A 25,129-nucleotide genomic window follows, 5' to 3' on the forward strand; every position below is an offset into this window, starting at 1 on the left:
GGTTCGTCTTCCGGGCCATACAAATGCAGTAACATAGTTCCGACCCTCAAATTTCAGATTGTCAGATTTAATGCGAGATTGTATATTTGGTAGATATAATGGATCTAATGACACCTTTTTAGCATTTACCATGACAAGAAACGTCTTGTAAACATTGTGAAACTATAAAAACATGGCGATGGTCAATAAGATTAGATTGAGACTTCATAGCGGAAACGCTCTTTGCTCACGAGATGAAGCCGGAAGTGATCTTTGTTTGGAGTAACTGTCTGTTTTGGACGCGCTTGGCACTTTTTTTCACTACCTTTTTGTGTTCGCTACCAAATTCTCTTTGAAGACCCACTTTACAACACCACAAGCGTCATATTCTTGGTACAAACTCATTTTGCAGAGCTTCTTGTCGTTTGTCTTGGTCGCGTCACACACTTTCAGCGGGAACTTTGAAGCTGGTTAGCGGAAGTACGCTAACATAAGTTAGCCTAATCATCTCTGATGCGAGGTGAGTTCAAATTGATTTTAAAGCGTTTTTGTACGGAATGTATTTGTTTTGGGGTTTTAAGGCATCATTTTAGATGTGACTGGATCCAGGGGGAAGGGGGTAGTAGTGAGAGATATGTTGAAATGGTGAAAGGACGATAGTTTCCGGATCAAATGTAAAAATGTCGGCCAAAGCAATTACTGTCATTTTTGCCACGACGAGAAACTCAATTGAAAAAATTAAATTGATTTCTAAGGATCCTGTTTGCCACTTTATTGTTCTCAAAAATATATCCCACATAAATAAATAAAAAATAGGAAATTAGTCATTTTTTCTTCACACCTGCTAACTGTTGTTATCTGAGTAATATAACTTAAGCAAGCCTTTTCTACTTTATTTTTATATTTTTTACTTTTCTACTTTAAATAGTATTTTGTAATTGTAATTTTATTTTTATTTTACACAGTGTTCTGAAATGAGCATGGTCTCTCAGCCAGTCCGACTGAAGTCCTCACGCGGCAACGCGGGTCGGAACCAGTCCACCTTAAATTCTAAAGCTGGGCTAACAGCCCAGGCTGTTATCTCAGCCAGGAGCCTTGCCACCAGACCGGATTGCGGTCCCGTCCGTTTAACTATCGAGAAACTGTCCGAGGAGCACCAACGGAGCTCCAGACCAGGAAGGCCATGGCGAATGCCTCGACACAAACCGGACAGCGGCGGGGCCCCTCATCGGACACCAATGGACTCTCAGCCTGGTAAGTCTGACACCATACCTTTTTGTGACGTCACACACGCCTTTGTCTGCTCAGTACATGCTTGGGTTCCCCAATGTAAAATCAGTGCGTTCCTCACTGCACTGCATGGCATACACCATTGTATGTGTTGGTTGTATCCTCCATTAGAGGATAAATACACTGGCTCTTGCACCGAGTTCTCAGACCTGATGAATCCTGCTTGGATGAGAGGTGACGGAGTTTGAGTTGAGTTCACACCATTCATTCATTCATTCATTCATTTTCTACCGCTTTTCCTCACGAGGGTCGCGGGGGGTGCTGGAGCCTATCCCAGCTGTCTTCGGGCGAGAGGCGGTGTACACCCTGGACTGGTGGCCAGCCAATCACAGGGCACATATAGACAAACAACCATTCACACTCACATTCATACCTATGGACAATTTGGAGTCGCTAATTAACCTAGCATGTTTTTGGAATGTGGGAGGAAACCGGAGTAACCCACACAAACTCCACACAGAGATGGCCGAGGGTGGAATTGAACTTGGGTCTCCTAGATGTGAGGCCTGTGCGCTAACCACTTAACCACTGTGCAGCCCAAATTATTAATAGTGTTCAATATTTCAAATTCATTCATTCATTCATTTTCTATCGCTTATCATCACGAGGTCGTTGGGTGCTGGAGCCTATCCCAGCTGTCTTCTTCGGGTGAGAGACGGGGTCCACCCTGGACTGGTGCCTAGCCAATCACAGGGCACATATAGACAAACAACCATTCACACTCACATTCATACCTATGGACAATTTGGAGTGGCTAATTAACCTAGCATGTTTTTGGAATGTGGGAGGAAACCGGAGTACCCGGAGAAAACCCACGCATGCACGGGGAGAACATGCAAACTCCACACAGAGATGGCTGAGGGTGGAATTTAACCTTTGTCTCCTAGCTTTGAGGTCTGCGCGCTAACCACTCAACCGCCGTGCCGCCGGAATAACGCCTTGTTTTTTCATAATTTTTTTTTTTTTTTACTAAAATCCAGGGAATCTTCATTTTCCGGCTTAACCAAACATTGAAGGTGTATGATTAACCAAGTTCTACATTAGCATGTAGCATTCCCGTCATCACATAGCTTAATGAGCTAAATCACCTGGTAGCGTTCGTCCAATCATGGTGTGCGTGTGAACTGTACTTGACAAAATGGACGGACATTTTTCTGAACCTGACCGTTGTAGTGACATGACAATGTTAAAAGTTCTTCATTTTCAGGTCACAACCTCCTGACATCACACTTTCAGATGGGGGCTCGTGGTGCGGTGCTGGCGGCTCTCAAGCAGCAGTGAGTGTTACGTTGATCTGGCAGGAAGTCACCAGCTGGCTAATGCTTTTCAATTGAAACTATTTCCACTTTTGTGTTTGTTTGCCGCTCAGCTCTCACGCCCCTCAGAGGCGAGAGGTCAAAGTTCAACTTTTAGACCCCGCCCAGAGCAGCAGCAGCAGCACCTCCCACCATAGTGCACAGGCGGGGGGAGAATGCCTTTCTGGTAACCTAGGAGATACCATGAATGCACACACTACTGCTGCAGCTCCACTGGTAAAGGCACAGGTCATGTGACTGGCACAAGATAACTATTGAACCTCATAAGACTGACGCGTGGGTGTGGGTGTGTGCAAACATGTCAGCAGGCTCAGTCAGACATGGAGGCTGGAGGGTCCCAGCAGGGTTACATCGTGGATAGGTAGGCTATGCGTCAAGTCTTCACATGTCCACACGCACACGCACTGTGACTGACTGTGTTCTCTTGTAGACTGGGCGGCGCCAGTGGGCGGAGCCAGGTGACACCGCAGCCCACGGAGGCGGCGCTGCCTAGCCGGCAGTTGGAGTCTCAGGTGACTGACTCACCGGCTCGCTTTCCACCATCTTTGTGACTCACTGTGTTCCTCTCACAGAGCCAACATCTCGGGTCGGCTCTCAGCGTCGTCACGCCTGTTTCTTCCACCACTTCTGACCCCGCATGTCAACAAGTCACGAAAGTGGACTCTGCAGGTACACACACACACACACATATATATATCTTGTGTTGCTTGTGTTGCTTGTGTTGACCAGTGGGAGGTAGTGTTGGCTCTAAAATGACGTTCTTGTTGTTACCATGGCAACGGACACCTCTATGCCATCTCTTAGTCCTTTACTGGCTGTCATGATGACCGGTTGTCATGGTAGCGAGGCTGCTGCTGTTTTTACTTTCTACATTGTATCTTTACTTTTGCTGAGGCTGGGCGCTGCAGGTGTGCGTCCTCCTCCTCCTCCTCCTCCTCATTCTCCTCCTCATCCAAAGACATTTGACAGTCATAACTGTAGCGTAGAATGGTTGTTTGTCTATATGTGCCCTGTGATTGGCTGACGACCAGTCCAGCTGTCTCGCCCGAAGACAGCTGGGATAGGCTCCAGCACGCCCGCGACCCTCGTGAGGATAAGCGGAAGAAAATGAATGAATGAACTGTAGTAAAGGGGCCAGTTGGCTTATATGTTTTGTTTTGTTTTTTTTATTAGTAAACATCACCTCATCAACCAGAACCAGTGTGGAGACTGGCCCAGTTACCATGGCAACACACACAGACCAAACCAGGTGAGGATGCGTGTCCTTTTGAAGGACAAACTTGATATGCCGAGATATTACGCACGTGAATGTCTCCCAACACGCACACGGATGTGTTCATTCAGCCAGAGGTGACATTTATTTGCTCCGAACGCCAACATCACCAAATGTGACACTTCAGCAGCGCGCTTGTTTTTCACGTCGGCGGGGGTGATGTCACTCACCGCCAGATTGCAGCCTGGGGGTGGGGGTGGGAGGGATGTCGGGGTGTGCGTATAACCAATCGGAATTCCTCAGCTGGATGCAGTGAAGCCCCTCCCCCCTCCCGCTCCCTGGCTGCAGCGAGCTCCAGCAGCCTTGCCAACAAAAAAAAAAAAAAAAAAGCCCGCCAGCGCACACTTGTCTCTTCTCCACATTTTCCGGCGTGAGCGCGTCGGAAAAGGCAGCAGGGAGGCGGCACCGGGACCATGTCCTCGCCCCCGCAGCTGCCCTTGTCCCGCAGACAGTCGTGTTACCTGTGCGACCTGCCCCGCATGTCCTGGGCTGTGATCTGGGACTTCAGCGAACCCGTGTGCCGAGGTTGCGTCAACTACGAGGGCGCAGACCGGGTGGAGTTTGTCATCGAAACGGCCCGCCATCTGAGGCAAGCTCATGGTTTCCAGGAACCCGCTGCGGCCAAAAGTGGGAAGGAGCTTCTCAACCAGAATCCAGCAGACGGACCCGGCAAGTCTCAGCAGCACTCTGTGGACCAGTACTCGCTCTGTGCGGACACCCGGGCCAGGCTGCCTAACGGGCTCCCAGGACCGAATGGCTTCAAGGTAGATGACGGACCTCCCGAGCTGAACCGACAAAGCCCAAATTCAAGGAGCAGGACCCACATAAGTCTGGTGTGTGCACCCAGCCTGCAGCCTCAGACGTTGAATGGACCGGGCCCGCACGGCCCGGTGAGCAGAACCGTCCCGCCAGGCTCGGTGCTCGGCCAGCTGGGTCAAAGCGAGCCAGCCGTGAAGCAGGAGCGCGAGCTGAAGGAAAAGCAGCGGAATGCCGAGGTTCTTAGCGAGCTGAGAGAGAGCCTTCGGAACCGACAGGAGGACTGGGCAAGCAAGCCCATGGTGGTCCGGGACACCCTGGTCACTCTGTCTGGCTGCACACCCTTTGAGGTCCGCTTCAAGAAGGACCACGGCTTGGTGGGACGCGTGTTCGCCTTTGACGCCGTGTCCAAATCCGGTTTGGACTATGAGCTCAAGATCTTTGTCGAGTACCCGAGTGGGTCGGGGAATGTGTTCTCTAGCGCCTCGGGGGTGGCCAAGCAGATGTACCAAGACTGCATGAAGGACCTGAGTCGGGGACTGTCCTCGGGTTTCAAGTACCTGGAGTACGAGAAGAAGCACGGTTCTGGCGACTGGCGCCTACTGGGTGATTTGTTACCTGAACCTCTGCGGGTCTTCAAGGACTGTGTAGGGGGGGATATGCTGCCTCAGCCCCACATCGACAGCAGCCACCCGTTGCTGCCCACCGCCCTGGTGCTGCCTCCCCGGGCCCAGATCTCAAGTGGGTCCAGGGCCGTGTCCAGGAAGAGGAAGGCTTCCCCGGAACCGGACTTGGCTGAGAGTAGACCGAAACTGACGGAGGACCAGCGCAAGCAGTGGATCAACAACCAGGGCGAAGCCCTCAAAGTGTCTTTCGGTCCATCCTCAGGCCGCTCCATCTCACCTGAGTCCAGTGTGCCCCCGCAGGGTGGGCACTCCCCAATGGCCGTCTTCATGTCTGCGGCCGACACGCTTGGACCGGCGCAGTCCCCCAACAAAGACAGAGACTCCGTCCACTGCAGCAGCAGCCCTTTGTCCCCAGCCAATGTGGGCGCCCAGAATAGCCTCCCGTCTCGCAACGGTGAGGCCAACGGCGGCGTGGAGCAGGTGCACGCTCAGAGCGCAGCCTCCAGCGGACCTCTGTGCTGCACGCTGTGTCACGAGCGGCTGGAGGACACACACTTTGTGCAGTGTCCGTCTGTGTCCAACCACAAGTTCTGCTTCCCGTGTTCCCGAGACAGCATCAAAGCTCAGGGGGCCTCGGCGGAGGTGTACTGTCCCAGCGGGGATAAGTGCCCCTTGGTGGGCTCCAACGTGCCCTGGGCCTTCATGCAGGGGGAGATTGCCACCATCCTGGCAGGAGATGTGAAGGTCAAGAAGGAGAGGGACCCCTAAAAAAAACATTTTATTCTGCCAAACCAATGTTTCATCTTATTCGAAAAAAATGAATTAACATTTATTCACCTCATGATCGCCATTTGGCGTGGGCGTGGCCTCGCTAGGTAGCTTTGTCTTGTAACAATGGTGAGGATGGCAGCTGTTAGCGTCACACAAACACTGCTAATTTTTATATTTGTAGTTTTAGAACGTTGCAATAAACCTTTTCTACATGTTGACGTGTGTTCATGTGGTGACATCTTGTAACGTGCCTTGCAGCATAGAAATAAAGTCATGTGTCAAGACCGTGATGTCACATCTTTGTGTGGCGTGTGTGTGTGTGTGATTGACAGGTCAGCAGCCCTTTACAAGATGTAAAAACACAAAGTTCCTTTCCTGCTGTTTCATCATACCACTCGCTCGTCTGCATGGATGCAATATTTTCTACTACATCAGCATCCCTGCTACTGTTGCCATGGGAAACCGCCATGTGTTGCCTAGCAACAGAGCCCTTCTGCAGCTTCTGTTCCTCAGAGCCATTGTGGCAGACGTTTTATCCATGCACCTCCATAAATTCCATCCGCAGATGCAGACATGGAAAATATCCAAAGCAAGAAAAAGGCTTTCAATTAGGGATGTTGAATTATGAAAATTATGGCAAGATTGATGAAATATTGGCTCATATCAATATCTGTTTTTCTGCCGCTATCGATATTAGCACGCCGGTGACGACATGCTTGATAGTTCAGTATGCCCGATTCAGATTCAAGTTGCAATGATCCTTTAATACTTAATAATATAATATCACACCTCAGGAAGAATCTCCGAGCTACACGCAGCTAACGTGCCTGCAGCACAATAATACGAGGCGGCACTCGTGCACTTCATATGTACGCTACCAGTCAAACGTTTGGAGACACTTCACCATGTTATTGTATGACAAAGCGTCTCCCGACTTTTGACTGTAATTCGGTGAATTTGATTACTGATTAGTCAACTACAATTACTTGTATTACTTTCTCATGCATATGCCACATAGAAATGTGCAGCGTTTCCAAATTGCAATGTTACAAGTATTATTTAATTGGGTTCTAACCTGTCTTACTTGTCCTTTGTAGGAAAACATGACTATTGGTCATGATTTGCATGACTACTTTTAGAATAAATATGGCACTTTTTCTGTCACTAATATTGCAGTATTTGTCTTCTTAAGATAAATAAACTGTGTTTTTTTCTGTAATGTTACTTGTTCATTGTTTTTTCTTCTTGCAGGGAGGCCCACCATCACAGAGACCCTCCTATTGTTTCTGCCGCAACCCAAGCTAATGACAGCCAGGAAGCGATGGAGGCGGGGCTGGCGGAGGCTGAGGTGAGGATGTTGCAGGAGTTCATCCGTGGCGGCCGCTTTTACTTCTGAAGCGTAAAACTGTTTCTGTTCATCTCAAGGCCTTGCTTCTTCAGAGTGGGCCCGAGGTTACTTCTATGCTGGAGGAGGCCAGTCAGGTTCTCCGCCAAGTTCAACGACAAAAGAAAGTTCTTGAGGAGAATCTGGAGGCCGTGGAAAGAGTCCGGACCGGAGAGATCCTGCAATCTCAGCTAGAGGCCCTGGTTGCTAACAGGTAGCCACTGCTCACTCCAGCTAGCGGTCCATAGTTTAATTACCGGTACAGTTTTTGGCATTTCCAAAGATGAATGAAAGAGTAATTGTAACTAGTAGTACTCATGGAAGTACTAGCGCTAATGAGCTTCATACACATCAATTCATAATTAGCTCGATTTGTCACATGTGCTTCTGCAGAGACGAAAGCGAGCAGGTTCGCATCAAGAGGACAGTCGATGCGTGGATCCATCTGATTAGCAGAGATGTGAAGGTGACTTGTCACATGACCTCAGATTTTGAGACAAACCTGGTAACGCGGACTCCTTCTGTGCTGCGTAGGCTAAGATGAAACGGGAAGCGTCCCATCGCAGGCGTGCGGACGCTTCATCCTTTCCACTTTCGCCGCAGCGCGTGGTGGGGAGCAGAGGCGCCGCCCACACAGGAAGGACAGCGAGCTTTCCCAGGGGAACAGGAAATAAGACGATGGCAGGAAGTAAGACGACGGCGGCGGCGGCAGGAAGAGGATACAGAAGCCAGATTGCTGGAAAGAGCGCGGTAGCTACTCTGTCTGCCGATTGGACTGACGTGGCCAAGGCGCCATTGGCGACTCATCATTGTCGTCTGTTGCAGGGGGCGGGGCCTGCTCCCGGTTTTGAGCGGCTGGACGACGAATCATACCTCACTCGTCTGTACGGTATAACGCCACAAGACAGCCTGAGACCAAGCCCCGGGAAGAGTCACTACCCTCCCGTAACCTCCCTGAACGCCAACTCCCTAACCAGCCGGAAGCCCCGCCCACATTTCATGGAGCCTTTGAGAGGTCAGCGATGTTCACTTTGCTCGTCAAATGTCTTGCATGCATCATCACGTGACTGCTGACATCCAACAGGACGTGGTCGTATGAAACAGGAAGTGGAGCAGATACCTTCTGTCTCAGGTGTGAAGGCGAAGCCCTGGAAGACTGAGACCAGTGTGGGTGTGCCCCTCAACTCATCACCTGGGCAACATCTGTCCTCTCACCTGACCCCACGGGGCCTTTCTGTGACCCCTGCAGAGACAGCCATAGCCGTCCCACTGGGTCAGTACTATAGCATAATACTACTTGTACTTGCTGTATTGTATATGCTCAATATTTACTATATTTTGCAATATCTGCCCGTCCCTCAAAGGTCATCCAAGGATAGGTCCCTCCCCCAGGTGGCGACAGAAAGTGACCTCACCACCTGTCGTATTCTCCTCCATGGACCACACTGCACCTGAGCCCCCCAGGTGTCGACAAAAGGTGCCCTCACCATCTGTCGTATTGACTGTGGACCACACTGCACCTCAGCCCCCCAGGGGTGAACAGAAGGTGACCTCACAACCTGTCGTATTCTCCTCCATGGACCACACTGCACCTGAGCCCCCCAGGTGTCGACAAAAGGTGCCCTCACCACCTGTCGTATTCTCATCCATGGACCACACTGCACCTGAGCCCCCCAGGTGGGAACAGAAGGTGACCTCACCACCCGTCATATTGTCTGTGGACCACACTGCACCTGAGCCCCCCAGGTGGGAACATAAGGTGACCTCACCACCTGTTGTATTGTCTGTGGACCACACTGCACCTGAGCCCCCCAGGGGTCAACAGAAGGTGACCTCACCACCTGTCGTATTGTCTGTGGACCACACTGCACCTGAGCCCCCCAGGTGTGAACAGAAAGTGACCTCACCACCTGTCATATTTTCCTCCATGGACCACACTGCACCTGAGCCCCCCAGGTGGGAACAGAAGGTGACCTCACCACCTGTCATATTGTCTGTGGACCACACCGAACCTGAGCCCCCCAGGGGTGAACAGAAGGTGACCTCACCACCTGTCGTATTGTCTGTGGACCACACTGCACCTCAGCCCCCCAGGGGTGAAGAGAAGGTGCCCTCACCACCCGTCATAGTGTCTGTGGACCACACTGAACCTGAGCCCCCCAGGGGTGAACCAAAAGTGAGCCCACCACCGGTCATATTCTCCACCATGGACCACACTGCACCTGAGCCCCCCAGGCGTGAACAGAAAGTGAGCCCACCACCGGTCATATTCTCCTCCATGGACCACGCTTCTCCTGACCCCCCCAGCCACGTGAGTAAAACGTCTGCTCGTGCGCCCAGTGAAGCAAGTCCACATCTTGTGTTCTTGCTCCGCCCCTTTTGATGGGAAGTACTGCGTGACTTGGATACATTGGTGCTACTGTGGTTCTGACCAAGACCCCATTTGTCAGCAGCAGGTGGAGCCAGTGGATGCAGGTGAAGCTCCGCCCCCCCCATCTATCACTGTCAACATCACGGGAAGGAAGAATGAAGAGGACGCAGAGGAAGAGGATGGCTTCCCTGGAAATGACTTCCTGTTTGCCACTGACGTGGTGCAGGTAGCACCACCTCTTCCTGTGTCGGGGTGCAGCGCTTCCTACTGGACGCGTACATCATCATCATCATCATCATCATCAATAACGTCCTTCCATGTGCTGTTTGCATTCCAGGGGGAGGAGTCTGTCCCGTCTGAGGAAGGAATCTGTTTGGAGGGAGGTCCATCTCCTACTCTGGTCCAGCATCAGGGTCCAGTCTTCCCCTGCCAGACCTTTGATTTGCATCCCGTCCGCCATCATCACTCATCAGTGGCGAGGGTTGATGATGACCTGGTGAAACGACTGGCGATGCGGTGACTAACCGGACGCTGCGACTCTCGAATGCTCTGCTTCTTCTGGCTTCTGACTGTTGTGTCGTGTTCAGGGTGGAGCAGCAGCTCATGTCAACAATGATCTCTGACCTCTACGCACCCCAGCCCCCTGACCCCGGGCAGAATGACATCACGGACCAATCAGAGGTCGAGAGGAGTCTCACCTCAGACATTGGTGAGTTGAGACACAGTCTAAATCTTAGCAAATCCAGCTTGAGGTGGGATCAAGTCAGATCCCCCTGGTGGATCCCATTTCTGACTTTGTGTCCGTGGATGTGCAGTAGAGGCAGCCGGCGGTGGGGGTCTGCAGCTTTTTGTAGACGCCAATGTGCATGTGGACTCAGTTTTAATCAGGCAACTGGTTCATGAGGTCCTGGCCGAGATAGTGGCTCAGGTGCTTGAACAGAGGGAGGCTCCAGATCCTGGAGCAAGACCAGGGGAAGAACCACCTGGACCAGAACCACACACCGCTGATGAGGTACAGAACCGCCGAAAGCTCTGCTTTGGTTACCTTCTCAAAACTGCCGCTTCTTTCCAGGAGAAGGTGCCTTCTGCGGTTCCAACGCCGGTACCGACCCCTGTGCTGAGTCCTGTTCCGTCCATCAGAGACCCCCTCCTTCTGGCCACGCCCCCTTCATCAGAACCAGCCAGCTTGCTCGTTGAGGAGGATTCCTCACATCAAATCACAGCCCGAGGTTTGTTAGCATTGGCATTAGAATCATCCATTCATTCATTTTCTACCGCTTTTCCTCACGAGGGTCGCGGGGGGTGCTGGAGCCTATCCCAGCTGTCTTCGGGCGAGAGGCGGGGTACACCCTGGACTGGTCGCCAGCCAATCACAGGGCACATATAGACAAACAACCATTCACACTCACATTCATACCTATGGACAATTTGGAGTGGCTAATTAACCTAGCATGTTTTTGGAATGTGGGAGGAAACCGGAGTACCCGGAGAAAACCCACGCATGAGAACATGCAAACTCCACACAGAGATGGCCGAGGGTGGGAATTGAACCCTGGTCTCCTAGCTGTGAGGTCTGCGCACTAACCACCAGACCGCCGTGCCGCCCGACATTAGAATCAGTAGCCGTCAAATGCTAACATTGTCTGTTTGTGACCTCAGAGCCCGTAGCCACGCCCATCCCCACCCCGGAGCCCATCTACTCTGCAGAAACACCTCCTGTTGTCCGTCAAGCCACACCCTCCCTGTCCTTGGTAGACCCTGAGCTGCCACTGGAGGAGGAGAAGCCAGAGGAGCACCTCGATGAGCACCAAGATGAACACGCTAAGCCACAGTGTGTGCACAATCACACGCAGCAGACATGATCGCTTTAATAAGGATCCATCTCATACTGAACTCTTCCAGGATGACGTCAGCAGAAGAACAACAACCCCTCCCGTTAGCTTCACCCCCTCCCCAGCCCGACCCAGAGTCCCCCTGCAGTGTTTCCGATGATGGAAGCAGCAGTCCAACGACAGGAAGTGATACAGCGCTCAAACTGGTCTCAGAGGGAGAGCTCCTGATCAGTTTCAACCAGCCAGACGCCATGACAGGTGGGAGCGCGGCGTCCACCCGTTTCACTTTTCATGACAGACTTTTTTTCCCCTGAAAGAATTTCCATGTGTTTCAGAGGAGTGCAGTTTTTCCAGCTCTCTTCAGGATACGGTGAGCAAGACTTGAAATATCAAGCTACCAAAGCTTCCGTGTTTATCACTTCCTGTTCCTTATCTAGGACATAGATCCGCCCAGTGAGGGGCAGGTCAAAGGTTGTATGTCCCAGATGGAGCATGGACACACACATACGGTACGCACACACACGCTGAAACAACGGACTTACTCCTGCCCGGGACCTTTGACCTCTAACCTGCTGTCTTTTTAGGGTGCGTGGAGGAGGCAGGACGACCTAAGCGTGGGGGAAGTGCCTCATGCTTACAGGGAGCGCTTGCAATCAACACCTGAACACGTGGCACGGATCAATTCATGTGCAGGTGTGACATCATCATCATCATCATCATCATTATCATCATGTAACACCAATGTCATCTTTCAGCGGACGCCACCAACGACAGCCTCAACGTGACCTCTGACCTCCACAGTCAGCTGTCTCCATCTCAGGTGTCACCCCTGGATGACACGCATACAGCAGGACAGGTGACATGCTCACACACTCACCCACTCACCCACCCACCCACCGTTTCGACAACATAATGAACCAACTCGCATGTGGGTGTATCCAGGTGATGCAGTTCAAAGAGTTGAGCGCCACACAAACAGGTAAGTTTATTAGAGTGAAATATAATATTCATATTAGCGCGCGTACCTCACAGTTAGGAGACCAGGGTTCAATCCCACCCTCGGCCATCTCTGTGTGGAGTTTGCATGTTCTCCCCGTGCATGCGTGGGTTTTCTCCGGGTACTCCGGTTTCCTCCCACATTCCAAAAACATGCTAGGTTAATTAGCCACTCCAAATTGTCCATAGGTATGAATGTGAGTGTGAATGGTTGTTTGTCTATATGTGCCCTGTGATTGGCTGGCCACCAGTCCAGGGTGTACCCCGCCTCTCGCCCGAAGACAGCTGGGATAGGCTCCAGCACCCCCGCGACCCTCGTGAGGAAAAGCGGTAGAAAATGAATGAATGAATGAATAATATTCATATAGAGCAGAGGTAGGGAACCTATGGCTCGGGAGCCAGGTAGGGCTCTTTTGATGACTGTATCTGGCTCTCAAGCGTTTCTTACCGCAATAAAAATGTATGTTTGCTAACATTTTAAAGTAAACATCACAGAAATCACTGTTAAAAATAATATTAAAAATCAGAACTTTCTTATGCATTTTAATTCGTCCATTTATTTTCTACTGCAATATGGCCGACCATATCCATCTTTCCTGATGATATTTTCCAGGTCAAACACCAAAACTTGATTATTACTGGGTAATGCGGTAGTCTACCTCGGTCATTGAGATGTCAACATGTAAATGTAAACTTTCCTCCTTTAGTCAAATAGTCACCTAGCTAAAGCTGCAGAACCAAGCCTTCTGACGAAGATGGCCAAAAGAATGAAATAAAACTATAATTGTAAATCTATAAAAACATGTTTAGTATATATTATATATTTTCCGTACGTATTATCAGTCAACTGATGTGCGTCTGTGTGTGTCTATTTCAGGCCAACAGGAAGTCAGCAACGGTACATGCGTCCCACCAGAGAAGATATCTTCAGATGACTCCAGTGATTTGTTTTAGCGCATCACACTTCTGCTACTTTTTTGGAGGTACCAGCAAAGTAATAGGCTGCTAACAAGTATGTTTTTTATGGTAAAAGTATATTTAAGACTACAGTTGGACTCACAGAGAATATTATTAATATTTGACGCGCGTCAAATTGTATGCTAACTGAAGGCTGAATGCAAACCAGGGCAGAATTTTACTGTAAATTTTAAACGCTAACCGAGGTTCCACACATATAACTGGTCAAAAGTTGTAAAAAAAAATGTTTCTAAAACATTTGACCGGTAGTGTATATGTGCTCATTTTAAACTTTATTTACAACTTCTGATGGAGGTAGGCCAACTTGAAACATCCACCATCCAATCCCATTGTAACACTAATAATATAGTCAAATTCCCCAAGGCTAGGAATTTGAAATAAAGACTTAAACGCTTTGAAATGAACGACAGGAGATTTTACCTATCTTGACCAAATTTGTCTTGGTTTTTATAATATTATGATATATTTTTGTAGCTGTCCATTTCAATAATAAACATGTCATATCATGTATTTGTTACATCGGTAATTCATTTTTACACAGTACACATAATTTGGTAATAAAGTAATGAAAGACAACAACAACAAAAATCAGAGTTTCCATCACTAATTTTGTGAGCTATGGTGTTGTGCTGAATTGTAACACTTTTTGGTCAAATGATCTTAGAGTTTTGAGAATGTAATTTCTGTTTCATGAAATGAACCAAGGGCTGCCTTGACATAGTAGGCTGCACCATTTCCCCTGGGGAGGGGTGCACCACCAAGGTACCTAGGGTTTTAACAGCGGGAACAGCCACCCTTTTGGGTCTGACACCCTTCTCCTCACCTCAATTGGAGAACTCAGACCACCCGGGTCACAGGTATGTTTTTTAAATTAATCATGTCTGAAATATGCTAATTTATACCGTATTTAATTAAAACCAGTCAAATAATCTATTATGTCTATCACCAGCCTCCTTAATAGTAGCAGAACATTTGAATCACACTTTAAACCAGGGGTCTCAAACTCAATTTACCTGGGGGCCACTGGAGCTAGGGTCTGGGTGAGACTGGGCCGCATCAGGTTTTCAAAAAAAAACAAAACGCATTTATTAAAAACAAAAAAATTTTAAAAACTTTGCTTTGGTTCCAATTTTCTACAATAAAAGCTCTGATAAAACATTCCACTGTTCTCAAATATCTTACTTTTTATTTTTCTACACAAAATAAGATGAAAAATAAATAAACAAATCAATCAGTAATAAATAAATATAATAATAATAATAAAAACTTAAGAAAGCACATATAGTTGGTGGGTAGACAAATGATTTTTTTCAGATTAAAATGACCAAAGCATTATTAGAGCCCTGTAGACATGACAAAACACGACTATAGTCACATTTATACTCTTTTTATTTACAACATATTGCGCAACCGCAGGGTCTTGAGACACATGCTAACTCGCAAACTAGAGAGCTAGCGACCTAAACGGTAGCCTTCAAGTTATTTCCTTTAAACTTAAATCGCCAAAAACTTACCACTTCCACACGGAGAGGGAGGATAACTATTAACAGTTATTTAACCTTTAACATGAACATGAATCAAACGTAGTAATTTTTTCTGGGTACATGATACCATACAGCATCCATATCAAACTAACATTAAACTTTCATATCAAGGCGGGGGCCTCAAACGAGTGTCCTGCGGGCCACATTTGGCCCGCGGGCCGCGTGTTTGAGACAGCCTGCTTTAAACCACGTTGTTATGAGCAATGAGGAGTTGCGTTCAAAGACATCAGATTATTTAACATATATGTATTTAACAACTTACGTAAAGGGAGAAAATTGTACATCCCGATTCAGAGTTACAATAGTGAGAGAGAACAATATCCACTTCATGTTTTTTTTTTTTTGTATCTTCCCGTTTATTTAAATACACAAGCGCGCCCACTACCGTTTTTATGCTGCTGTTTTATGCCCACGTTCGTGTAATGACAATGAGGAAGTGTCGTTCCCAGTACGAACGGGCTAGACACGCGTGTGACTTGGATATAGTACATACAGTATATCATGTTGGGGTTGCATTTACGTTCGTGTGTTGCGCTTTTGACTGCCGAGAGGCGTGGTTTCTCTGGTGCGCATGCGTTAATTACATTAAAAAAAAAAAAGTACCGTCATTAATTTGATAAATTGGTTATTATTTTTGACGGCTCTATTTGGATTTAAAAAAAAGACATGTCTTCGTGTAAATATGGATGCCTCATTAATAACTCACTTTACATTGACCTTGTACTGTCAAGTGAAGGTGTGGAAAGGGCTTAAGGGGTATAAGTACACAAATTGTATAAAAGTGTGCATGCACCACTTTTTATGTCACATTTTAGATTTCTGGCATTCATAGACTTCTATAGATGAGACCTTTTGTGCACTTTGTCAAGTTATGTTTGAATTGTGTTGTTGTGTTTGTTTCCATTGTGGTCGCAGCAGGAATTTATTCGTCATCACTAAGTGGGTGTGGACTATGTGTGTGTGCTAACAGGGTGAGGTTCTCTCTGTAACACGCACATACACTGCGGCTGAGTGTGCACGTCAGGTAAGACACTTTGTCATTTTCTGAAAAGTCCAATTTGATTGTATTCAATTTGTATTGAAAGTTGTTCTTTTGGATACTTTATTAGGTCTTTATTGTCAATTCACCATATATGGTAACAAAAACAAACAGAGCATTAAAAAAATATATATATTTTTTTAGATGTTTTGCTCAAAGACATTCTAGCGCAATGCACAAGACTGTACATGACGGCGGACATGGCTGTCATGTTAGTAGGAATCTGAAGTACAACACAACTGAACACAAAATGCAGTTTTACTTTAATTTTTTTATTATTTAGAGAGAGAAAAAAATCCAAACCTACATGGTTCGCTGCGAAAAGGCGATTCTCGCCACCATTACAACATAACTGAGATTAATTGAAATCCATCAGCGTGGAAAAAGGTTACAATTTTTCTAAAGCTTTAGGACTCCAGCAAACCACAGTGAGAGCCTTTATCCACAAACGGCAGAATCGTGGAACTGTGGTGTGAACTTTCCCAGCAGTCGCCGGCCAACCAAAACTACCCCAAAGAGCGCAGCGACGACTCACCTAAGAGGTCACGAAAGACCCCCGCAACAACATCTAAACAACCGAAGGGACTCAGTTAAGCTCATGTTCGTTACATCGCCATTAGAAAGAGATGGGCATAAACAGACAAAAGAGTTCCCAAGACAAAAAAACAAACACACACCAGCAAGTCCGATTCTGAATGGCTGACGATAAAACTAAATGAAGACTTTGGACTGGTCTAGTCAAAGTCCTGACCTGAATCCGACTGAGATGCTGTGGCGGGACCTTAAAAAGGCGCTTCATGCTGGAAAAGCCTCCAGTGTGGGCGAACGACAACAATTCTGCAGCGCTTGTAAGAGACTCATTGCAAGTTATCGCAAATGCTTGATTGCAGTTGTTACTGCGGCCCAAACAGTTATTAGTTTTTGTTTTTTTTTTAGGTTTTTTTATCGCTTTTTACACAGGGTCATGTAGCTTTGGAGTTTTTTTTCTCTGCATTTTGTGTTCGGTTGCGTTGTCGTTGACCAATATTTCAATTTCTTGCAAAAAAACATGCAAAAAAAAAAATACTTTTTCACACCACTTGTGTGTATATATTTATATTCATTTCAGTGTCAAAGTGTACACGCAAAATACATTGTTTTTACTAACATGGAAGATCTTGTGTTCCATCGCAAATGCTTGATTGCAGTTGTTGCTGCTAAGGGCGGCCCAAACAGTTATTAGGTTTTTTTGTTTGTTTTTTAGCGCTTTTTTACACAGGGCCATGTAGATTTGGAGTTTTTTTTTTCTCTGTATTTTGTGTTCAGTTGCGTTGTCGTTGACCAATATTTCAATTTCTTGAAAAAAAAACAAGAAGTACTTTTTCACACCACTTGTGTGTATATATTTTTGTACACGCAAAATACATTGTTTTTACTAACATGGAACATCTTGTGTTCCATCGCAAATGCTTGATTGCAGTTGTTGCTGCTAAGGGCGGCCCAAACAGTTATTAGGTTTTTTTGTTTGTTTTTTATCGCTTTTTTACACAGGGCCATGTAGATTTGGAGTTTTTTTTTTTCTCTGTATTTTGTGTTCAGTTGCGTTGTCGTTGACCAATATTTCAATTTCTTGAAAAAAAAACAAGAAGTACTTTTTCACACCACTTGTGTGTATATATTTTTGTACACGCAAAATACATTGTTTTTACTAACATGGAAGATCTTGTGTTCCATCGTGTACTCCGCTCTATTGCAGGCACTTTAACAAAGTAATCTGCCTTGTGCTGTAATGTCTTTGTAGTATTTTAACCTCATAATCTTCAAGTGGTCAAAAAACCAAACACAACAAGTAAAGAGTATTTTTGACAAAGTCTTGTACATTGTACTAATCTCAGTGTGTATGTGTTTGTTCTACACGTTCAGACTCGTTTTTGTCGTCTTAACCGCAGAAGATGAATATAAACGTAAGTCACATGTCTCAGGTGTATGCGTGTATGCGTGCGTGTGTATGTGAGACAACATTCCACATGAGGCACCACACCCTCTGTGCTGCCTTCAGGGACACCTGGAAATGTCTAACATATTTTTTGTCTGGTAGCTCTCTGACGCTCTCGATGATTGGCCCGCCTCTGGGGGCAATCAGTCCTCAAATCAAAACTCCAGCTGGCCCAATGCTCCATCGGGAGGCGCGGGTCCAGGGGGGTGGCCTGCGCCGCAGCCAGGAGGCGCGGGTCCGGGGGGGTGGCCTGCGCCGCAACCTGGAGGCGCGGGTCCGGGAGGGTGGCCTGCACCGCAACCTGGAGGTACCGGTCCAGGGGGGTGGCCTGCGCCTCAGCCTGGCGGCACTGGTCCAGGGGGGTGGCCTGCGCCTCAGCCTGGAGGCACGGGTCCAGGGGGGTGGCCTGCGCCTCAGCCTGGAGGCACGGGTCCAGGGGGGTGGCCTGCGCCGCAGCCTCCTGCACCGCAGCCTGGAGGCACGGGTCCAGGGGGTTGGCCTGCACCGCAGCCTGGTGGGGGAGGCCCAGGGGGGTGGACTCCATCGCCCGGAGGTCAGCCAAGTCCTTCAACTGGACCAGGAGCCAGCACACAATCACTGGTGAGAGTACACAGCATACAGTGTTAGTATTTATGAAGTATATGATGATATATGATATATACTCCACGTATATATTCCAGTCGATGCCTTTCAGCCAAAGCATTCCTCGTGGATTGGAAGCAGGAACAAGCATCGTCATCAATGGAGTCATCAAAGACAAACCTGACAAGTAGGTTTGGACATCATCATGACCATGATATAGACGGTGATGATTAAGGTGACGATGTGTTCAGGTTCACCGTGGATTTTGGAGCATCAGGGGATGTGGTGTTCCATTTTAACCCTCGCTTCAATGAGTACGGGAAGAAGGTGATCGTGAGGAACAGCAAGATAAGAAACAAGTGGGGGCAGGAGGAACGAGACCTCGCTCGGTTCCCCTTCACGGCGGGCCAGCCCTTCCAGGTGACAGACGGGACCGTGTCTTGAGCCTGTCACCATGCTAACGCTAATGCTAACAGGAAGTGGTGTGTTCACAGATGAGGATCCAGTGCACAAACCAGATGTTTCAGGTCTTTGTCAACAACAACCACCTGTTGGACTTCAAGCACCGCATGGGAAACTTGAGAAGCATCAACCAGCTGAGCATCTACAACGACGTCACGCTGTCACACGTCAACATCATCCCGGCCTGACCTTCCGGTCTTCACCTCTCGTTTGTGTGAGGAGAAAAGTCGGATCAATAAAAAGTTGTTTCACTTGTTGTTTCCTTCATGTTTCTTTAAAAACAATCACATCGCGACACAATGTGTTACTGCATTGGAATAGACCAGGGGTCAGCAACCCACGGCTCCAGAGCCGCATGTGGCTCTTCAGCCTCTTTGTTATGGCTCCCTTCATAATGTTCAAGTATTTAACACCCAAATGAGGAAAATACGCATCTCTGTAATGAGTTTTGAAAAAAAAATCAGACTTTTTAAATTTTTTTACATTTTTTTTTAATAAAAAAATATTTTTTTGGATTTTTCAATTTTCTTTTTTTTTTTTTTTAACAAGGAAGTTGTAGCTTACACCTTACACCTTTCCTGACACAGCAAATCTGTTTAGCATGTAAGGGCATTTAGATCAACAATACTATCTGCCCCAATGGCTGGAGGGGACAAAAAAAAACAAAATCTGACTTTCTGTGAGACCAGCAAGAGTACTTGATCAACTCTGCTTTTTCCACTCCGAACTACTTTGATACCCCCAAATTCCCTCCAAATCTGGTAATCAATCCAAATTTTGAGAGAGTTGCAATTTGCTCTGGATGTGTGCATGTTGCTACACATTTCATCAGGCATCAGGTATTGAGGTTCAACCAAGACGATACTGTCATCACTCTATGAGTTGGCTTCCATTACACATGCACACTGCACTTCTATTTGCTGTATTCTGCTGTTAAAAGTTGATAAGATATTGTTTTTAAATTATGTTTTGCGGCTCCAGTCTATTTTTCTTTAGTGAGCTAGGGGGGTAAAATGGCTCTTTTGATAGTAAAGGTTGCCGACCCCTGGAATAGACAAAGGACGGTCATGTGATGTACTGCTATGGCGCCATTTATCGTGTCGTCGCCTCTGTTCCACGAGGGGGCGCTATAGCACTTGTTTTTACATGAGTAACAAAGGTTAACCTTCCGGTTGGCAGACTAACCACTAGGAACAAAATGGATCTGAAAATACGACTAGAAACATTAAAAAGTTTGATTGCAGCGTTGATGAAAAAGCTACCGAGAAGAAAAAGATAATGAAAAGGCAGGAAGGTTGGCATAGACTTTTCTTGTGACATTTATGTCGGTGCCTGCCAAAACTATACTGAAGGGGGCGGTAATGTACCAAAATGATGGATAGCAACCTCAATAAAACCGAAGAAGAACTCGATGTCATCAAGACGCCGCAGTTCCAGCTGGACGTCAGTCAGTGCCCAGAGCCTTAGCTATGGTTACGCCGCCATTTCATTTAAATACATTTAATACAATTTACTCACAATAAACGACAATTAATTAGTATCCAAGAACGATTGTCAGAGGAGAACAGTCTTTGTCAAGCGAGGTTTTAGAACTCTTACACAGACTTTAACTCAAGTCAGGTGAGTTCGATTGCCCTCTTCTGCTTGTTAGCTTCTGATGCTAAATAACAAAATGTTACGCAGGCGGATTTACTCAAACTTGCCTTTTACGTCGACACTGGCGTTCCTGTCGACGCCGTGCTTTCCAATGCACCACTTAGCTGCGGGTGCTAGTCAGTTGGCTAGGTTTCATGCTAGGTTACGGTAGCATTGGTGCTGGCAAACGCGGAAGTGTGTTGTTTTCTCGTGAAAATGCGCAAACTCAAACTGTGACGACATAACGACTAGAGCTAGCTAGCTAGCTATTGTTCCTTGTTGAAGTAGTTTGTTAAAATTTATTGACTTTGGAAAAAAAAAATGTTGTAACGCTTTTGACCTTTGAACCCTCCAGGTTGTCTCAACTTCTGAGTGATGTGAAGACCTGTCCGTCAAGCCAGGCCACGCCTCCTCACTCTCAGTCAATCAAGGCACAGTCTGCAGGTAAAACCCGCCCCCTTCAGTGCCTAGCACACCATTGTCCAAGTCGATGGCCGTGCTGTGAAAATGTACTTCTGCTTCCTGTCGTCAGGACTGTCATGCACATTAAGCACGGGGCGCCGCCACGGACCATCAAACACGCCAAAGGCGGTATCTACAACGACACGTTGTGGTACGGTACAGGGGCAACGCGCGGTCTCAGAGCCCGGCTGCCATGTTTCAGTTTGTACTCGCCACCAGCCGAGGACACCGCCGCCCTGCTGGACATGTGGGCTGTTATCAAGCCGGGACACGTCCGCGAAAAGATCGCCATTTTCGCTTTGGCGGCAGGGCGAACTGTAGCTGCCGGAGAAAGGAACCACGCCCTATCTTTGGGGGTGACACGGGCTGGGAAGGTCAAGAGTGGGAACGCCAAGCGACTGAGGAGATCTGTAAGCAACCTGACCCTCCAGCAGAACCAGAACTGGCCCGTCCGAGTGCCACCCTACAGCGCCGCTCGGCGTCCAGGAAACGGACACGTGGATGTGGAGGGGAAGGAGTACAACGTCTCCGTGGGCGAGATGGTGACGTTCCTGGAACGGCGAGCGAGTCAGCGCCAGGCTGACCCAAAACCTGTGCTCACTCTCCACAGGAGCTCCGCGGCCCCACCCCCTCAGGACAAAGGGGAGGAGCCAGAGTGTGTCAAGGTTTCAGACATGGTAGCCAAGCTTGAGTCCAAGTGTCTGCGACGGAGAAACGAGGGAGGCGTGTCCAGAAGCGACACACTGGGGAGGACTAGGGGGCGTGTTCTACTTGCTGCCGCCCAGCGTTGCCCCGCCCTCTCGCTTCATTTACCATCATGTCTGCCTGGGGCCTCGACACAGGTCACGCCCCCCTCCATCTTGTCAGCTGTGGTGGAGTCGGGCGCAAGTTGGGGTCTTGAGGCCCCGCCTTCGCTGCCCGAGGAGGCGGAACCGCCTCCTGGGTTGTTGTTTCGGTCTCCGCCTCCTGCTGCTTTCTCGCCGCTGACATGCACGCACTTCGTCTCCACTGCTTTAGTATGCACAGATTTGACATTTGACCCCAACACCAACATCCAATCAGGGAAGTCCTTCAATGTTGACGTTGAAGAGAAGGTCAGTGTTGCGAGCGACGCCGCGGTGTGCCGTGCTCCGACATCGCATGCTTTTCTGGAGCTGCGGCAGAGACTCAGGCAGCTTCTGGAGCCGCCGTCAATGTCGGCGCTGCCGCTGTCGGCGCTGCCGCAGGACATACTGGTCAACATCTTCACGCTGCTGCCCACGCGCACGCTGGCGGCTCTGAAGTGCACGTGTCACCAATTCAAGTTCATCATCGACAACTACGGCGTGCGGCCCGCCGACTCGCTGTGGGTGTGTGACCCTCGTTACCGCGACGACCCCTGCAAGCAGTGCAAGCGGCGCTACGTGCGCGGGGACGTATCGCTGTGCCGCTGGCACCACAAGCCGTACTACGAGGTGCTGCCCTACGGCCCAGGATACTGGATGTGCTGCTATGGCGGCCGCAGGGACGCGCCTGGATGCAACTTGGGTCTCCATGACAACCGCTGGGTGCCGTCCTTCCACAGCATCAACGCTCCAGTCTGCGGCGGGAACGCGGGCAACTGAGCTGCTTGCAGCAAGTCAACTTTTTAGCTTCCTTTTACAGGTCGGCACACAGGCAAGTGTGGCCTTGGCGATCAACCGCCAGAGTGGGAGGAGTCTCGAGCAGGACTCACCCCCATTGGAGGCGCTCAGAGCAGGAAGTCTTATGAAACGTGAGGCTGATAGACATTCATGAAGTGGTTGCCTTGGAGACAGTAAATATTTTAAATAAGTAAGATTTTTAAAAAAAACAGTTTGCTTTAATAAAGAGGTTTTCATCACTTCCTGTTTGACTCTTCATCGCAATCACGACCTCGTCTCGAGTTCATGTTCCACTCGGAGGTCACGGTGGATCTGTGAGGTCCGACAACGCGTCTAGAAGCTGGAAGTAGTTGTACTTGATGTCGAAGTCCATGTCGTACCAGAAGTTGACTGCAACACAACAGCGTTTCTCACAGATGTCCTGTCATGTGACCTACTGTTAGCGTACCCGCCATGCAGCCGTGCGACTGTTGGACGTGGTGGAACCACAGTGACGGCAGGTACAACATCTCTCCCGCCTTCACGCTGCAGTGGAGCGGCCGTGCTCTCCTGTACATCGGATAGCGCTCCAGATCTGGATTCAGGGGGTCCAGAGGGATCCAGGGCACCTGGTGGTTGGGGGGTTGGCGGGGCCGGGAGCAGCGGATGTGAGGACAGAACTAACGCAGGGATGACGCATGACATGTGAACGCACCTTGTCAGAGTCCCTCTGGTCCACCACCTTGAAGTCACCGTTGTCCTGTTGACGGTAAACTGCAGGTTGATAGCGGCCTGGAGACACGCGGTTGCCATGGTTACCGGATGTAGATTTTGTGGCGTTATTACAGTTACCGTAAGGGATGAAGGGTCGGTCAGTTGGTGGCAGCAGGATAAAGTTCTTCTGTCCGGAAATCACACAGTAGATGTTCTCGTAATGATCTTTATGCACTGGAACAAGAGTACGGGAATTAGCCGCTTGTTCCTTGTCGAGCGTCGAACAGGAAGTCTGATCTTACGCGACGTGATGGCGTCAGCTTCGCCCAGCCAGAAATTAACCGCATCGGGTAACTTTCCTAAAACACAGGAGGAGAAATCAGCTTTGTGTGCTCTTGTCGACAGGAAGAGAAGACGCGGGCAGCACACGAGCGCACGCACGCACCCACCCACCCAGCGCCGCGCTCATCCAGGGAATGTGCACTTCCACATCATCCGTTAACTCGGGAAGTTCATCCAGCAGGTTGGAACACTGCTTCTGAACGTAAAACACTCCTCGCTGCTTCACCTGTCACGAGGAAATGATGAATGCGTACAGGATATGCTGCCGGGAGACGCCGTTCTCACCTTCCCTTCGAGGACGTCCAGCACGGCGGAGAAGGTCATGCGGCGTTCTTCCGGCATCACAAAGCGATCGTCTCTCACGGCGTCGGCATAACCGTTGGGAGTCACCGCAACGCTGATGACCTTTGACCCCACCTTTTCCCTGCAGCGTGGGAGCAGTCACATGATGCGTGGACAGCTTCACAGGGGGGGGGGGCGGAGCTTTTTACCTCAAGTACGCCGGCGTCCACCTGGACAGGGCCGCCCAATGACTGAAGGCGTTGCGAATGATGCAGGGTTTGTTTGGACCAATCCAGTGGCGGTAGAAGTGTAGCGGGTCAGGTGGTCCGTCCACGTGATCCACTGATTGGCTCAAATACAAATCTGAAAGGTCGTTGTTGTTTTTTTTTAATATTGTCTCTTTGTACCCAACAACAACAATAACGTCACATTGCAGTATTAACAGCAATACTGTAGTTCAATAACACTACTTACTACTACTACTACCCACGTAAATCATAGTGTTAATAGAATATTGTAAGTAGTACTGTTAACGTGCACGTGCTCAGTCGTCGCTAATACTACAGTAAATAGTACTGTTACATCGTGTACGTGCTAATACTGCTGGTAGTAGTCACCATGAGCCTCCAGTGAGAAGTCAGCAAGTCGTTCCTTGACGGCGTCCATCTTATTTATTTACTAATCCATACACGATGTGTTCAATAACGATCAAGAGTTTCTGTTTTGTCTTCCTTCCGTACTCTTGTGTTGACAGGCAGTCGTGCGCCTGCGCACTGCGTCATTGACCGAATCGCTTCCGGAACGGTGCTCCCTGCTGGCGGGAGGCGACACTGCACGTGACTTCAGACGAGTATTTTCAAATTAAAGGTTGAGTGACAATGAAGATGGATAAAGATGAAGATGGAGATGAATCAAATGA

General features: G+C 48.6%; 5 protein-coding genes across 9 annotated transcripts; 4 read left to right on the top strand and 1 right to left on the bottom strand.

The window, feature by feature from the left end:
* Positions 1 to 233: 233 nt before the first annotated feature.
* LOC131140641 (TALPID3 protein-like) lies at positions 234 to 14,150 on the top strand. Of its 4 annotated transcripts, XM_058091254.1 has the most exons (28): positions 234 to 499; positions 945 to 1,233; positions 2,477 to 2,546; positions 2,639 to 2,801; positions 2,891 to 2,946; positions 3,016 to 3,097; positions 3,158 to 3,254; positions 3,759 to 3,834; positions 7,263 to 7,359; positions 7,437 to 7,609; positions 7,789 to 7,861; positions 7,930 to 8,145; positions 8,221 to 8,410; positions 8,480 to 8,668; positions 8,760 to 9,706; positions 9,849 to 9,992; positions 10,104 to 10,282; positions 10,354 to 10,475; positions 10,582 to 10,778; positions 10,839 to 10,995; positions 11,426 to 11,597; positions 11,669 to 11,856; positions 11,916 to 11,968; positions 12,036 to 12,107; positions 12,183 to 12,291; positions 12,354 to 12,454; positions 12,541 to 12,577; positions 13,472 to 14,149. In XM_058091254.1, exons 2-28 carry the CDS (start codon positions 954 to 956, stop codon positions 13,546 to 13,548), a joined length of 4,317 nt encoding a protein of 1,438 aa, XP_057947237.1. In that variant the 5' UTR covers positions 234 to 499; positions 945 to 953; the 3' UTR covers positions 13,549 to 14,149. The 4 variants fall into 4 exon arrangements, with proteins under 4 accessions (XP_057947237.1, XP_057947236.1, XP_057947234.1 ...); XM_058091253.1 differs by lacking the exon at positions 12,541 to 12,577 and having other exon boundaries at positions 2,894 to 2,946; positions 13,472 to 14,150; XM_058091251.1 differs by lacking the exon at positions 12,541 to 12,577.
* On the top strand, positions 3,851 to 6,276 carry LOC131140642 (probable E3 ubiquitin-protein ligase IRF2BPL). The gene has a single exon (XM_058091256.1). It carries the CDS (start codon positions 4,272 to 4,274, stop codon positions 6,006 to 6,008), a length of 1,737 nt encoding a protein of 578 aa, XP_057947239.1. The 5' UTR covers positions 3,851 to 4,271; the 3' UTR covers positions 6,009 to 6,276.
* Positions 14,151 to 16,066: 1,916 nt separating the features above from the next.
* LOC131140643 (galectin-3-like) lies at positions 16,067 to 19,421 on the top strand. The gene is made up of 6 exons (XM_058091257.1): positions 16,067 to 16,140; positions 18,058 to 18,098; positions 18,233 to 18,730; positions 18,811 to 18,899; positions 18,964 to 19,132; positions 19,207 to 19,421. Exons 2-6 carry the CDS (start codon positions 18,087 to 18,089, stop codon positions 19,360 to 19,362), a joined length of 924 nt encoding a protein of 307 aa, XP_057947240.1. The 5' UTR covers positions 16,067 to 16,140; positions 18,058 to 18,086; the 3' UTR covers positions 19,363 to 19,421.
* Positions 19,422 to 20,578: 1,157 nt separating this feature from the next.
* On the top strand, positions 20,579 to 23,133 carry LOC131140638 (F-box only protein 46-like). 2 transcript variants are annotated; one of them, XM_058091248.1, is made up of 3 exons: positions 20,579 to 20,794; positions 21,165 to 21,249; positions 21,342 to 23,133. In XM_058091248.1, the coding sequence occupies exon 3, from the start codon at positions 21,349 to 21,351 to the stop codon at positions 22,873 to 22,875; it is 1,527 nt and encodes a 508-aa protein (XP_057947231.1). In that variant the 5' UTR covers positions 20,579 to 20,794; positions 21,165 to 21,249; positions 21,342 to 21,348; the 3' UTR covers positions 22,876 to 23,133. The 2 variants fall into 2 exon arrangements, with proteins under 2 accessions (XP_057947231.1, XP_057947230.1); XM_058091247.1 differs by having other exon boundaries at positions 20,581 to 20,794; positions 21,165 to 21,253.
* Positions 23,068 to 25,113, bottom strand: LOC131140640 (bifunctional peptidase and (3S)-lysyl hydroxylase Jmjd7-like). Its single transcript, XM_058091250.1, has 9 exons — positions 24,828 to 25,113; positions 24,420 to 24,573; positions 24,214 to 24,352; positions 24,040 to 24,154; positions 23,889 to 23,945; positions 23,725 to 23,820; positions 23,588 to 23,664; positions 23,342 to 23,501; positions 23,068 to 23,283 (listed from the first exon to the last, which is right to left on the bottom strand). The coding sequence occupies exons 1-9, from the start codon at positions 24,874 to 24,876 to the stop codon at positions 23,195 to 23,197; spliced, it is 936 nt and encodes a 311-aa protein (XP_057947233.1). The 5' UTR covers positions 24,877 to 25,113; the 3' UTR covers positions 23,068 to 23,194.
* Between the last annotated feature and the right edge of the window lie 16 nt (positions 25,114 to 25,129).

Source organism: Doryrhamphus excisus, chromosome 13, assembly GCF_030265055.1.
Source record: "Doryrhamphus excisus isolate RoL2022-K1 chromosome 13, RoL_Dexc_1.0, whole genome shotgun sequence".
Taxonomy (NCBI): Eukaryota; Metazoa; Chordata; class Actinopteri; order Syngnathiformes; family Syngnathidae; genus Doryrhamphus; species Doryrhamphus excisus.

What these genes read in the sequence shown, in the direction of transcription:
- LOC131140641 (XM_058091251.1), top strand. Translation starts at nt 954, where the DNA reads ATGAGCATGGTCTCTCAGCCAGTCCGACTGAAGTCCTCACGCGGCAAC. An exon ending in AGCCATAGCCGTCCCACTGG is followed by an intron (nt 8,669 to 8,759) that starts GTCAGTACTATA and finishes CGTCCCTCAAAG; the next exon opens with GTCATCCAAGGATAGGTCCC. An exon ending in ACACGCATACAGCAGGACAG is followed by an intron (nt 12,455 to 13,471) that starts GTGACATGCTCA and finishes TGTCTATTTCAG; the next exon opens with GCCAACAGGAAGTCAGCAAC.
- LOC131140638 (XM_058091248.1), top strand. Translation starts at nt 21,349, where the DNA reads ATGCACATTAAGCACGGGGCGCCGCCACGGACCATCAAACACGCCAAA.
- LOC131140643 (XM_058091257.1), top strand. An exon ending in GAGCCAGCACACAATCACTG is followed by an intron (nt 18,731 to 18,810) that starts GTGAGAGTACAC and finishes TATATATTCCAG; the next exon opens with TCGATGCCTTTCAGCCAAAG. An exon ending in ATCAAAGACAAACCTGACAA is followed by an intron (nt 18,900 to 18,963) that starts GTAGGTTTGGAC and finishes CGATGTGTTCAG; the next exon opens with GTTCACCGTGGATTTTGGAG.
- LOC131140642 (XM_058091256.1), top strand. Translation starts at nt 4,272, where the DNA reads ATGTCCTCGCCCCCGCAGCTGCCCTTGTCCCGCAGACAGTCGTGTTAC.
- LOC131140640 (XM_058091250.1), bottom strand. Translation starts at nt 24,876, where the DNA reads ATGGACGCCGTCAAGGAACGACTTGCTGACTTCTCACTGGAGGCTCAT. An exon ending in AGCTGACGCCATCACGTCGC is followed by an intron (nt 23,821 to 23,888) that starts GTAAGATCAGAC and finishes CTCTTGTTCCAG; the next exon opens with TGCATAAAGATCATTACGAG. An exon ending in ACCAGAGGGACTCTGACAAG is followed by an intron (nt 23,502 to 23,587) that starts GTGCGTTCACAT and finishes CCCAACCACCAG; the next exon opens with GTGCCCTGGATCCCTCTGGA.